Source organism: Oncorhynchus nerka, linkage group LG6, assembly GCF_034236695.1.
Source record: "Oncorhynchus nerka isolate Pitt River linkage group LG6, Oner_Uvic_2.0, whole genome shotgun sequence".
In the NCBI taxonomy this organism is placed as follows: Eukaryota; Metazoa; Chordata; class Actinopteri; order Salmoniformes; family Salmonidae; genus Oncorhynchus; species Oncorhynchus nerka.
In genome coordinates, this window is record NC_088401.1 from 21436177 (window position 1) to 21450681 (window position 14505).

The 14505-nt window shown below is 44.5% G+C and overlaps 1 protein-coding gene across 1 annotated transcript; it reads left to right on the top strand.

Moving 5' to 3' along the window:
- Positions 1–826: 826 nt before the first annotated feature.
- LOC115131039 (DNA repair protein XRCC2-like) lies at positions 827–3132 on the top strand. Its single transcript, XM_065019056.1, has 2 exons — positions 827–839; positions 1153–3132. The coding sequence occupies exons 1-2, from the start codon at positions 827–829 to the stop codon at positions 1788–1790; spliced, it is 651 nt and encodes a 216-aa protein (XP_064875128.1). The 3' UTR covers positions 1791–3132.
- The last annotated feature ends 11373 nt before the right edge of the window (positions 3133–14505 follow it).

A 14505-nucleotide genomic window follows, 5' to 3' on the forward strand; every position in this document is an offset into this window, starting at 1 on the left:
CTTTACTGACACTCCATACCGGTTAACGAGTATGTAGATAACTGTTTACAATGTATTCCGTCCAACACGATCTAGTAACGTTAAACACAGGCACATCGCAGTTAACGTTACTTAGCTAACGTTACATTAATTTATTGCAAATATTATAGTGATTTGCGGTTTCGCGGGGCCCCTCAAGGTCCCTTTTTTGGGATAAAAAAATGTACTTCCTGCAATTCTACACATTTTTCCATGGGGCAGAGAGAAAAATGTGCAGTTTTATAACTCTCATATTATTCTACACATTTTGGGAGGGGCTCCTCCAGGGGTTGGGCCCTCACTGTTTGTGAGTCCTGCATTGCAGGGTTGTGTCCTACACTAGTGTTCTGATCTTGCTTGAAGATACTCTGTTATTTTCAGTAGTGGTGGGTAAAATCACTGTGGAAGCCGTGACAATAAGAATACATATTTATGTGTTATTTGATTTGATACACTTTTATTTTTATTGAAGCCTGCCTGAATACATGCCACTGGTTATCATTGTATATAGACTGCCCATTTTTTTTCCTACTGTGTTATTGACTTGTTAATTGCTTACTCCATGTGTAACTCTGTGTTGTCTGTTCACACTGCTAGGTGCTAAATGAGAACTTGTTCTCAACTAGCCTACCTGGTTAAATAAAGGTGAAATAAAATAAATAAATAAAAATTATGTCCAACCTGTTTTCCCACCGTTGGCCAGAGGTGCTACTGTGCACTGTTATTGATTGGTATGATGTCATTGGGAAGACCATTTTGCCTAAAATCCGATTATGTTTATTATTGTGTTTTGTGTGTATTGCTAAATATGACTACTGAAGGTGAACTTGAACTTCAAGTAAGCAGCTAGAAGTACTTTGTTATCAAAGTAAAATCAGAATTATCATATGGGTCATGAAGCTTTAGTTTTTTTAACCAAGTGAGTTTGTATTTTCCTTTAGTTGTTTGCTAGATTGAAGGGGAGATGATCATTGACAGACATTGAACCTGACATCTTTCCTGGACCAATTCAAGATAGTTTGGCCCTATAGACTCATTTAACTGCTGTTTAGACAGCAAGACAGGACAATGTCAGTCCATATAAATAAATAACCACAGTAGTCACATGTTTTCTCTCCAGGTGATGTTGTGGAGTTCCATGGCATGAGGGCAATGGGAAGACGCATACCCTGTTCAATCTGGTGACCCACTGCATCCTCCCAACCGACCGGGGCGGCCTGGAGGGGAAGGTCATGTACGTGGACACCAACTACCACTTTGACATACTGAGGCTGGTGAAAGTACTGGAGCAGCACCCTGCGGTGGTAGAGCCTGAGGAGAGGGTGCGAGCCTGCCTGCACCGACTCTTCGTGGTCCTCTGCTCCAGCTCAGTCCAGCTGCTTCTCACACTGCACTACCTGGAGAATACCTTCTTCAGCCGGCCCGTCCTGTGCCTATTGGTCATCGACAGCATCTCAGCCTTCTATTGGGTGGACCGGAGCAGCGGAGAGGAGAGCGTGGCCAAGCAGGAAGCCATACTCAGGAAGTGTTCAGAGCCCCTGGCCCAGCTGCTAAGGGACTACCTCATTGTGGTGTTCGCCACCACGCCCGCCAATATCAGGAACTACGGGCACTCGGATCAGTCTGACACGGCAGCCATGACACCTGGGTCCTCTGAGCCATCCTCATCGTATTCCTCCTGTAGACGGTGGTCCTCCTCCCATGCTTCAGACTTTGACAAGGCCTACATCAGCAGAGATTGGCAGAGGCTATTGACACACAAGGAGACGTGACCAAGGACAGAAACCAGGTGTTTTCAACTGCATACACCACCACAAAGACATGAGGTGCTAAACACTCCTCGTTCTGTGTAATGTAAAGGGGGTTTCAGTTTTTATAAAAAAAATTGTTGAACTCATTTGATTGAATTCTATTCCAATTCCGGATGTGTTCAACTGATAGATGAATCATTTTGAACCATAGCAACATTTAGTGATTTTATTTCTAACAGTTGTTGGATTATTTTACATCCACCAAATGTGGATGGTTATTATTTTGGATGTAATTTGTTTGTTTTGTTAAGAGGGGGAGAAATAAAAGAGTAAGATAGGGCAACTGTTACACACAGCAGCAATGCCTTTCTTCAATGAAGCGCTGAATATTTAAGTTACAGTATATAATTCAAGCAGTTAAATATGCTTTACTCTGTAGCGATAGCTGTAGGTTAAATATTCTCATGAAAGCCTAAAGGCCTGAAATATTTCATGTTGTGTATATCAGTAAACCTGAAATTACTCTTCACATGAGATCTTCTTTAAGTCTTTTAGGGATGAGCATATTTGACAGAGACAGAGAGTTTTGACAGGCAGTTCAAGGATAGAGTGGATGGAGCAGAGCATCTACAGCTCAGTCATCCAGTTTCAGGTTTAATCCGGGGTACAGTAAGTGTTAACCAAACTCACCCTGTTTAGGACTTTCTTAATCACTTAGCGTGATTGATAGTTTTTTATTTGTCATGGGCTGTTGGTCTCCACTTTTGATGCACAACATCTATTCCCAGGTTCAGGCCTAGCTTGTAATATGGGGAGTGCTTGGTCAATCTAGCAAGCACAGCTATTTAAATGGGGTCTTCGTGTTCAAGCAGGTCAAGTCTCTCCCTACTTACTTATCCCCTGACTTTTGACACCCAACCAACATCATACACAGCGATACCATAGATAAACAACAAATTACACAGTCATTGTCAGTCAATCATCCCGTGGAACCCAGGCTGCTAGTAGCTCATTGACGGAGACCAGCTGCACTGTACATAATAGCCGGGTTTTGTTCCCTCCCTGTGGATCCTTGTATTGTTTCACGGCTCTCTGTTCTATAAGGCAAGCCTTACAGAGTAATTAGGCACTGAATGGTTTGTTATTACTCAAAGAAGAGTTGATAAAAGTACACACCCACCCCTCCTCCAACCAGCAGCAGCTGTTCACTCCAGTACTTTATTGTCCCATGTCATGTGACCAAGGTTATTATAATTTTGTGATTTAATATTTGTTTTTATTGTTATTTTTAGATTTGATTTGACATTCAGTTTAGTTTCAGTTAGTTTTCAGACTTAATATTATTTATTTATACTCAACAACAAATATAAATGCAACATGTAAAGTTTTGGTCATGTTTCATGAGCTGAAATAAAAGATCCCAGAATTTTTCTATATGTACAAAAAGCTTATTTCTCTCCAATTTTGTGCACACATTTGTTTACATCCCTGTTAGTGAGCATTTCTCCTTTGCCAAGACAATCCATCCATCTGACAGGTGTACAAAGGTGCACCTTGTGCTGGAGACAGTAAAAGGCCACTCCAAAATGTGCAGTTTTGTCACAACACAATGCCACAGATGTCTCAAATTTTGAGGACGCATACAATTGGCATGCTGACTGCAGGAATGTCCACCAGAGCTCTTGCCAGATAATTCAATGTTCATTTCTCTACCATAAGCCTCCTCCAACGTTGTTTTAGAAAATTTGCAGTACGTCCAACCGGCCTCACAACCGCAGACCACGCGTAACCACACCAGCCCAGGACGTCCACATCCGACTTCTCCAAGCATCCGACTTCACCAGCCACCCGGACAGCTGATGAAACTGAGTAATTCTGTTTGTAATAAAGCTATTTTGTGTGGATAAACTCATTCTGATTGGCTGGGCCTGGCTCACCAGTGGGTGGGCATGGCTCCCAAGTGGGTGGGCCTATGCCCTTTTTTGGGATGTCACTTCTTGCCTCTGGGGGAAAGTAATACATAAGGTGATGGGCCAGGACATGGGTTTGGTTAGGTTTAACTATAAAATAATCCTAATGTGACTTGGATTTAAAAGGAAAGGCTCCTAGACTGGATAGGTGCCATGTTTATACCAATCCAATGCTTTTTTAACTTTAATAGTAGATTTAAGAAAAATCAAGTACCTTTACCTTTATCTAACAGAAAGATAGAGGAAAAAACAACAAATGAAGTCATGGCCCATTTGAAGTTATGTTTATGCAGTGGAGGCTGGTGGGAGAAGCTATAGGAGTAATGGTTAGAATGGAATTAACGGGACGGAGTCATGTGGTTTCCATATTGTTTGATACATTTAATACCGTTCCATTAATTCCATCACAGCCATTACAATGAGCCCATCCTCCTATAGCAGGGGCAGAAACCAGATCCAGTGCACAGGGCACAGCTTTGAATAAACAGCCATCCTTGCCTGTCAGAACTGAAGAGGTGACTCTGTAAACAAGACACCCTTTACCTCTTCCAGATATTTCCACAGCTCACAAGGGCAGGGCTCTACAGTGCGCCCATTTTACTCTCATATGTGGCAAAATATTTTGCTGTTCTACCTGGAATTTTAATTTAGGAGCACCAGTGTGCCTAGAAAAAGTCAGGATTCTAGCTTTAATACCTCAAATATTTTTCATTGTGCTTTTAAATGTATTTGTGTGCGCCTACATTTTTCAACTTAGATTCGCACATGCTCCTTGTAAAACAGGTCAGCGTAGAGCCCTGCACGGGGAACTTAATGCCCTGCTAGGTTGACACTCCGCCTGGACAGTGACCTCAGACACAATCTTCGATGTGAGGAAGCTATATTTCGGAAGCACTGGGGTCGAGATCCTCGCTGGATTCATCGTGCTGGCATCGTCCTGGGGTCATGCTGCTCCATGGTTGTACTCTCTGATTTGCTGAAGTACAAAATACTCTCCTTCCCTCATCAGTGGCTCCATCTCTGTTGAGTGAAGTGCCAGAGGAAGACTTGGGTCCATCGGGCAAGCTGCTGCAGGGTTTGGCTGCCAGAGGAGTTAGTATGCATGCGAAGCACACATGCAGTGACTTCAGTTGGACCTGTACCAACTGTTTTGCAACAGTAGTTGATTGCAAATGTGCCTCAAGGTTGAGAAGGCAGGGCACCACATTAAACAGCGATTGGCTGTCAGTTTCAAGTTGATCGGTGTGGATTGCAAAGGGCTCCAGCAACTTCACAAGCTGCTCTAGCTTGGCCCAGTGACGCTCCGCACTCACCCTCTGATTTTTCACTGTTAGGTAGTGTGATAGCTCGTGATAGGGATGCACAAACTAGGCCTATTTGAGCATTTACCCGCCAGATTTACACAAGTATTCAGAACCTTTACTCAGTACTTTGTTGAAGCACCTTTGGCAGTGATTACAGCCTGGAGTCTTCTTGGTATGACACCACAAGCTTGGCACACCTGTATTTGGGGAGTTTCTCCCATTCTTCTCTGCAGATCCTTTCAAGCTTTGTTAGGTTGGATGGGGAGCATCGTTGAACAGCTATTTTCAGGTCTCTCCAGAGAGAGCTGGGCCACTCAAGGACACTCAGAGACTTGTCCCGAAGCCACTCCTGTTTTGTCTTGGCTGTGTGCTTAGGGTTGTTGTCCTGTTTGAAGGTGAACCTTCGCCCCAGTCTAAGGTCCTGAGCGCTCTGGAGCAGGTTTTCATCAAGGATCTCTCTGTGCTATGCTCCTTTCATCTTTCCCTCAATCCTGACTAGTCTCCCAGTCCCTGCCGCTGAAAAACATTGCCACAGCATGATGCTGCCACCACCATGCTTCACCGTAGAGATGGTGACAGGTTTCCTCCAGACGTGACGCTTGGCATTCAGGCCAAAGAGTTCCACTTTGATTTCATCAGATCAGAGAATCTTGTTTCTCATGTTCTGAGAGTCCTTTAGGTGCCTTTTTGCAAACTCCAAGCGGGCTGTCATGTGCCTTTTGCTGAGGAGTGGACTCCATCTGGCCACTCCACCATAAATGCCTGATTGGTAGAGTGCTACAGAGATGGTTGTCCTTCTGGAAGGTTCTCCCATCTCCACAGACGAACTCTGAAGCTCTGTCAGAGTGACTATCAGGTTCTTGGTCACCTCCCTGACCAAGGCCCTTCTCCGCTGATTGCTCAGTTTGGCCGGGTGGCCAGCTCTAGGAAGAATCTTGGTGGTTCCAAACTTTTTCCATTTAAGAATGATGGAGGCCACTGTGTTCTTGGGGATCGTCAATGCTGCAGACATTTCTTGGTACCCTTCCCCATATCTGTGCCTCGACACAATCCTGTCTCGGAGCTCTACAGACAATTCCTTTGACCTCATGGCTTGGTTTTTGCTCTGACATGCACTGTTAACTGTGGGACCTTATATAGACAGGTGTGTGCCTTTCCAAATCATGTCCAATCAATTGAATTTATCACAGGTGAACTCCAATCAAGTTGTGGAAACATCTCAAGGATGATCAATGTAAACAGGATGCACCGGAGCTCCATTTCGAGTCTCATAGCAAAGGGTCTAAATACTTATGTAAATAAGGAATTTCGAAAAACGTGTTTCCGCTTTGTCATTATGGGCTATTGTGTGTAGATTTATGAGGGACATTTTTTATTGAATCCATTTTAGAATAAGGCTGTAGCGTAACAAAAGGTGGAAAAAGCAAAGGGGTCTGAATACTTTCTGAATGCCCTGTATACACTGGCCTTCAACTTGAATGTCCCCCAGCATGAATGATACAATTATGCATCTTCATATTATCAGTCATGTTTGAAATGTTCAATAATATCCCATACTCTCCTTCATAATCGATATTCATAAGGTGTTGCTCTTGGCTATAAAGGCATCACCTTAATTCTAGTTTTCTGGAATACCAGTACCAAAACTAGTTCACAAAATCCCACTCAGAGGCCAGATAGCTCAATCCTTTTTCAGCTAATGTAACTAAATGTTGTCAGCACAAGCTATCAATCTATTTGTATGTAATGCACATTACATGATGCCACACAGGCTCAATATCAAATTAATTATGCCACATAGGATCAATATCAAACGGATTATGCCACACAGGCTCAATATCAAATGGACCCAACCCCAAATTATCCATTTGTTTACCTACTGATTGCAACTGGGTCCCCATGCCCACATTAAACTGGCTGACTCAAAGACCAAGACAGCACGGCAGTCCTTAACTTTGGTTCAGAAAATCAAATGAATGCCAAGTGGTGCACAAAAGGGAGACAGTTCCTCTTAATTGATTTGTTTATTGCTGTTGATTTTATGTGCGTTCTTCAGCAGTTAACAATAGGCTTGATGCCTGGGGAGGGCTTATGGCTCTGATTGATATCCTTTAGTAGTCCAAGCCTGGGGTTAAGAAATAGAAGTGTTCAACAACATATCCCTAATTAGAAGACAAGAGACCAAGGGTTCTTGGTTCATTATTTGGCTATGTGTTTAGTTGAATGTGTGTGTATGTTTTATTTAGGCTTTGAGAAATAGTGAAATAAGGTAAAACATAATGGAAGTTGCCACCTAACCCAACTCCATTAAATCCAGAGTGATGGTCTTTAGTCTCCTATGTTGCATGCATTCATCTTTCCATCTCTGCTGACTGGTTTAAAAATAGTAACAGATTGCAAAATTATAAGGGCTGGCAGGCAACCTAATGGTTAGAGCATTGGGCCAGTAACTGAAAGGTTGTTGGATCAAATCCCCAATCTGATAAGGTGAACATCTGTCACTCTACCCCTGAGCAAGGCAGTTAACCCTGCTGGGCTCTGAAAATGTAGATGTTGATTATGGTAGCCCCCCACACCTCGCTGATTCAGAAGGGGTGGGTTAAATGCAAAAGACACATTTCAATTGACTGCATTCAGTTGCACAACTGACAACACTATTCCATTCAGCAGACACTTTTATCCACAGCATCTTACATACATTTTAGGTATGGGTTGTCCAATGATTTGAATTCACTACCCTTGGGTTACAAGCATCATGCGCTACCAACTTACAGTTGAAGTTAGAAGTTTACATACACCTTAGCCAAATACATTTAAACTCAGTTTTTCACAATCCCTGACATTTAATCCTAGTACAAATTCCCTGTTTTAGGTCAGTTAACCACTTTGTTTTAAGAATGTCAAATGTCAGAAAAAGAGTAGAGAGAATTATTTATTTCAGCTTTAATTTCTTTCATCACATTCCTTGTGGGTCAGAAGTTTACATACACTCAATTAGTATTTGGTAGCAATGCCTTTAAATTGTTTAACTTCGGGCAAACATTTTGGGTATCCTTCCACAAGCTTCCCACAATAAGTTGGCTGAATTGTGGCCCATTCCTCCTGACAGAGCTGGTGTAACTGAGTCAGGTTTCTAGGCCTCCTTGCTCGCACACACTTTTTCTATAGGATTGAGGTCAGGGCTTTGTGATGGCCACTCCAATACCTTGACTTTGTTGTCCTTATTAAGCCATTTTGCCACAACTTTGCTAGTATGCTTGGGGTCATTGTCCATTTGGAAGACCCATTTGCAACCACGCTTTAACTTCCTGACTGATGTCTTGAGATGTTGCTTCAATATATCCACATAATTTTCCTTCCTCATGATGCCATTTATTTTGTGAAGTGCACCAGTCCCTCCTGCAGCAAAGCACCCCCACAACATGATGCTGCCACCCCCGTGCTTCACGGTTTGGATGGTGTTCTTTGGCTTGCAAGCCTCCCCCTTTTCCTCCAAACATAACGATGGTCATTATGGCCAAACATTGTATTTTTGTTTCATCAAACCAGAGGACATTTCTCCAAAAAGTACAATCTTTGTCCCCATGTGCAGTTGCAAACCGTAGTCTGGCTTTTTTATGGAGGTTTTGGAGCACTGCCTTCTTCCTTACTGAGCGGCCTTTCAGGTTATGTCGATATAGGACTCGTTTTACTGTGGATATAGATACTTTTGTACCTGTTTCCTCCAGCATCTTCACAAGGTCCTTTGCTGTTTTTCTGGGATTCATTTGCACTTTACGCACCAAAGTACATTCATCTCTGGGAGACAGTCTCCTTCCTGAGCAGTATGTCAGCTGCGTCGTCCCATGGTGTTTATTCTTACATACTGTTTGTACAGATGAACATGGTACCTTCAGGCGTATTGGAAATTGCTCCCAATGATGAACCAGACTTGTGGACTTTTTTCTGAGGTCTTTGCTGATTACTTTTGATTTTCCCATGATGTCAAGCAAAGAGGCACTGAATTTGAAGGTAGGCCGTGAAATACATCCACAGGTACACCTCCAAATGACTCAAACGATGTCAATTAGCCTATCAGAAGCTTCTAAAGCCATGATATCAGTTTCTGGAATTTTTTGAGCTTTTTAAAGGCACAGTCAACTTAGTGTATGTAAACTTCTGACCCATTGGAATTGTGATACAGTGAATTATAAGTTAAATAAACTGTCTGTAAACAATTGTTGGAAAAAATCCTTGTGTCATGCACACAGTAGATGGCCTAACTGACTTGCCAAAACTATAGTTTGTTAACAAGAAATTTGTGGAGTGGTTGAAAAAATGTGTTTTAATGACTCCAACCTAAGTGTATGTACACTTCCGACTTCAACTGTTTATACTGTAGGTACAATGGACCGAAGTTACCACGGTGTTAGTGTTTCATGAATAAAACCTCACTGTAGACATGTATCAATGCAGAGTAAAAGTTGGCATTTGTGAGGATGGATTCACAAAGAATACAATCAGTATGTTCTACTAGCCACTGCTTAAGCTAGGCTATCTGACAGGTGTGAGCCAGTGGTAACCACAGGGTTGCTTCAGCAGGAGACCTCGAGCTGGGGTAATTTATAAATGTATTGTCCAAGTCACAAGAGGTTGGTGGCATGTTAATTGGGGAGGACGGGCTTGTGGTAATGGCTGGAACAGAATAAATTGAATAGTAACAAATACATCAAACACATGGTTTGATGCCATTCCATTCTCTCCGTTCCAGCCATTATTATGAGCCGTTCTCCTCTCAGCAGCCTCCACTGTTCCAAGTCTCTCAAATGTTAAACCACTGCAGAACGTGACACAAAGAAGGGCTAATTAAGACCAATAGATTGGCGCATGTTCAATTATGATTATTTAGTTCTTTTCAATTCTCAGGTTTCAAAGGGCTTGGGTTGTATAAGGGACTCCATTAGGATTGCATAATATGACAGGGAAGAGAGCGGTGCAGTCCCCTTCAAGGTATATACAATTGAGCTTGAAAGAAGAATGCCTCGCATTAGCAATTCAAAATGAATCCCATATTGTATCAAAATAAGACCTCCCTAAATGAATTAGAAAGTATTTGGGATGGCAAAACATAACATTCAAATGAACCTTTAGCTTGAGCTGGGCTGTATAAATTGCATTTTTTTAAATGTATTTTTAACTAAGCAAGTCAGTTAAGAACAAATTCTTATTTACAATGACGGCCTACACCAGCCAAACCCGGATGACGCTGGGCCAATTGTGTACCGCCCTATGGGACTCCCAACCACGACCAGATGTGATACAGTCTGGATCTAAACCAAGGACTGTAGTGACACCTCTTGCACTGAGATGCAGTGCCTTAGACCGCTGCGCCACAAACCCAACTAACAATTCTAGGGAGAGAGAATATTTTTGTAAAGTTACCCTAATGTTTGAGTATCCAGTTTTCTGCTAGAATGTTCCCCTAACTATGTCTGTTAGCAAAAACCTTCTGAGAATCTTTTTGGCATGTTTTGGTGTTGAAGTTATGTCAAGCAGAACTTATCTAGAACGTGGTTACAATGGTCTCAGAATATAACACATTCATTTGATTGATGGGTTTTATGGGACGTTGTAAGAACATTCACGTGTCCAGTTTTCTAAGGGTTATGAGAATATTCCATCAACGTTTCACTAAATATACACAGAACATAACTCAGCAAAGGCAGCAGTGATCTCTTCGTCCAGAAACACCAAATCAAATCGGAAAATCATCTGGAGGTTGTGCACAAAGGCACAAATATGGTAGCCAAAGTTCCAGAAATCCATGAAAGATGAGAAATCTATACAGCTTATTTTTTGTGTGACCCCCCCCCCCCACCCACACTTACTTGCTTATGGTAGTCCGTCATATTTGATGATGACTTCCCCTTTTGAGTTAACGGTGAGTTCTTTGGTGACTGGAGTCCAATCTGAGATCCATAAACTTTATTGCAGGTGGGGCATATGCACTCTGTGTTGGCGAGGGCAGGCATGGCTGTGTGTCTCCTGAGCTGTTTTTGCTATCTCTTTGTGCTCCTCTCCTCTCTTTGGGTGACCATGGCCTCCATACTCTTGCAGTTAGTCTTAGCAAGTATTTCTGTATGGTGCACACGGTTGCACCAGTTGATTCCCAGGATTTAATCGCTTGAGCTGCTTGTTGTGGCGACTGTAAATGACCCAGGCTTCACAGCTGTAAATAAGTGTGGTGATGCAGATGGCTTGATAGACGGTGACTTTGGTGTGGAGGTGGAGATCCCTGTTTTGGAAGACCCTGCGTCTGAATTTCCTGAAGGCAGCTGATGCTTGCTTGATCCTATTTTGAATTCCGAGATCGATGCTGCAGTCCTCCGAGAGGATGCTGCCCAGTTATTTGAAGGACGGAACTATTGCCAGTGATTTGTGTTCAATGGTACAGACAGGCATGGTGGGTGGAGGACTGGATCTCCATTGGCAGACCACCTCTGTCTTGGTGGTGTCGATAGACAGTCTCATCCTGCTATAGACCCTCACAGCCGCTACAAGGATGGACTGAAGGCCTTCCGGAGTGTGGGCCACAAGAGCACAGTCATCAGCATACTGCAGCTCAAGAACCCGCTCCGTCAAAACCATGGTGGTTGCTTGGAGCCTATGTTGAATAGGTTTCCATCCAGCCTGAAGTCCACCGCAACACCACTGCTGTCCTCAAGCTCCTTGTGGAGAAGCTGGGTAACACATAGGAGAAAGATGTTAAAGAATACCAGTGCCAGCACACACCCCTGCCTCACACCGATGCTTACTCCAAAGGGCACTGACCTCTGCCCTCCAATGGCCACCCAAGCCATCATCCCATCATGGAACTGGCAAAGGATGTTGACAAATTTGTCTGGACAGCCAAATTTGAGTAGGAGACCCCGTAGTAGTTCCCTGCTCACATCACTGTGTCGAAGGCATTGGAGAGGTCGACAAAGGCCATGAAAAAGTCCTAATGTTGTTCACAGCACTTCTCCTGGAGTTGCCGTGCCATGAATATCATGTTGACCGTACTCCTGTTCTTTCTGAAGCCGCATTGTGACTCTGGCAACAGTTCCTCTGTGATGATGTTCACCAGCCTGTGTAGCATCACCTTGGTCAGGACCTTGCCAGCAACAGCCAGAAGGGATATCCCCCGGCTGTTCCCGCAGATGGACTTATCACCATTGTTCTTATAGATGGTGACAATGTTTGCATCTCGCCATTGTTGGGGGACCATCACCTGGTCCCAAACCTCAGTAATGTGCTGGTGGAGCGTTCTGGTGCAGAAGTCTTAAGTAGCTCTGCCGGGATGCTGTCAGTGCCAGGCGTCTTGTTGTTCTTGAGGGAACGGATAGCCGATAACACCTCTTAGAAAGTTGGCAAATGGTTGAGGTCTTGAATGGGTGGACAGACAGGTAGTTCTTCCAGGATGGAGGGGTCTGTAGGAGAATGCTGATTGAGTAGTGCTTCAAAGTTGTCAGCCCACCTAATCAAGATCTGCTTTTGGTCCTTCAAGAGAGTCAGGCAATCAGCTGTTGTCATGGGGGTGATGGAGCAACTTCTAGTGACATAGATAGCTTTAGCTGAGTTGTAGAAATTGTGCATGTTGTTTTTGTCTGCATAAATTTGGATTTTCTGTGCCTTATTCGTCCACCATTCGTTCTGCAGCGCACACAAGGTTGTTTGCACTTCCTTGCGCGATGTGTGCCATTGCTTGCGAAGGGTAGCAGATGTGGATGTGTTGAGTAGCCCTGTGCACTTTGTGCATATTGTCCAGTATGGCTGTGATGGTGTCAGAGTTCTCATTCCGTTCTCATTGACCTGGCCAACACTATGCCTACCCAGCACTCCGCTCCATATCCTGTTGTTCTGTCCCACCCTAGCGTTGAAGTCACCCAGCAGAAAGATCTTGTCATTCCTGGGGATGTGGTGAAGGGCCTCATCTAGTAGAAGTAGTCCTTTGCCTCATTTTCAGATGGTAACGTTGGTAACTGAGAAAAGTATCATAACGCATCTTGGCTAGGGAGATACAGAGAGACATGAGTCTTTCACTTATGCTGTTCTAAATTGCCAGTCCCACACCGTGCTGATGTTGTCCACTCAGAGGGTAAACTTTCCTTTTTTTGTTTAATTTTTCCCCCTTTTTCTCCCCAATTTTGTGGTATCCAATTGTTTTTAGTAGCTACTATCTTGTCTCATCGCTACAACTCCCGTACGGGCTCGGGAGAGACGAAGGTTGAAAGTCATGCGTCCTCCAATACACAACCCAACCAAGCCGCACTGCTTCTTAACACATCCAACCCGGAAGCCAGCTGCACCAATGTGTCAGAGGTGCACCTGGAAACCTTGGTTAACACGCACTGCGTCCGGCCCGATGAGACAACAATTTCCCTACCGGCCAAACCCTCCCTAACCCGGGCGACGCTAGGCCAATTGTGCGTCGCCCCACGGTCGCGACAGAGCCTGGGCGCAAACCCCGAGTCTCTGGTGGCACAGCTGGCGCTGCAGTACAGCACACTTAACCACTGCGCCACCCGGGAGGCAGAGGGTAACCTTTCCAGAAAAAGGTGCAACCTTCTCCCTCCTCTTTCAGGGAACCTTCATCCAGGAACCTGGTCTCACTCAGGGCAGCAATGTCAATGTTGTAGCGCCTTAGTTCTGCAGCAATCAAAGCTGTTCTCTGATGGGGTCTATCGCTGTTATCGCCAGTGTCCCAAAGATTCAGGGGAATTATTTTCTTTAGCATTTTTCGACCGCTGAGTGGAACTCCCGATAGATGCGGTAGCCTATCCTGGATGGAGTCAGTGGGCAATTTTTAGGCCACCTTTTCTAGGCCTCTCCCCAGCTGGGGTGAGCAGTATGGCTCCTAAATAGGGTGTCTCAGTCACACAGGGATCTGCCGAGAGCAGCTGCCACCCAAGTCCCAGCTGTTGGTGAACATAATAGCCCTGTGCCGCTGGCGTGCAGGGGTCTGATTAAGGGCTCCCAGTGCATTCATTCCTGCCCCTATCACCAGACATCCCAACACCGCCAGACTTTAGCCTGGTTTCCGTGGATACCTGTGCAAAGGAAGTTATTTAAAGTGCCGCTGAGGGTGGGCAATCCCCAACAGTACTATTTCACTGAAGGAAGGTGAAATTTCAGTGGCAAGGGGGAAACCCAGGATGACCAGTATCTTCCACAACTGCAGGAGACAGCCGAAACCCCAGTCTGTCAGCGTCCACCTACCACGCTCCGCCAGCACACTGCTTTTCTCTCAGGGTGTGCTCCCCTTGCCTTTGTCGTACCAGACTAACCCACAAGGCAGCGGGACAGTGGTTGATGGCTGCCAGGACCTGTCCACCCAGAGGTGAGCCTGTACAGACGCATCTCTGGGGCCCACTGCTGCTCTGAGATCCCCCGCCAGTTAGCCTGGAGTATCAAGACAACCAATTAACGTGTGCCACCGCGAGG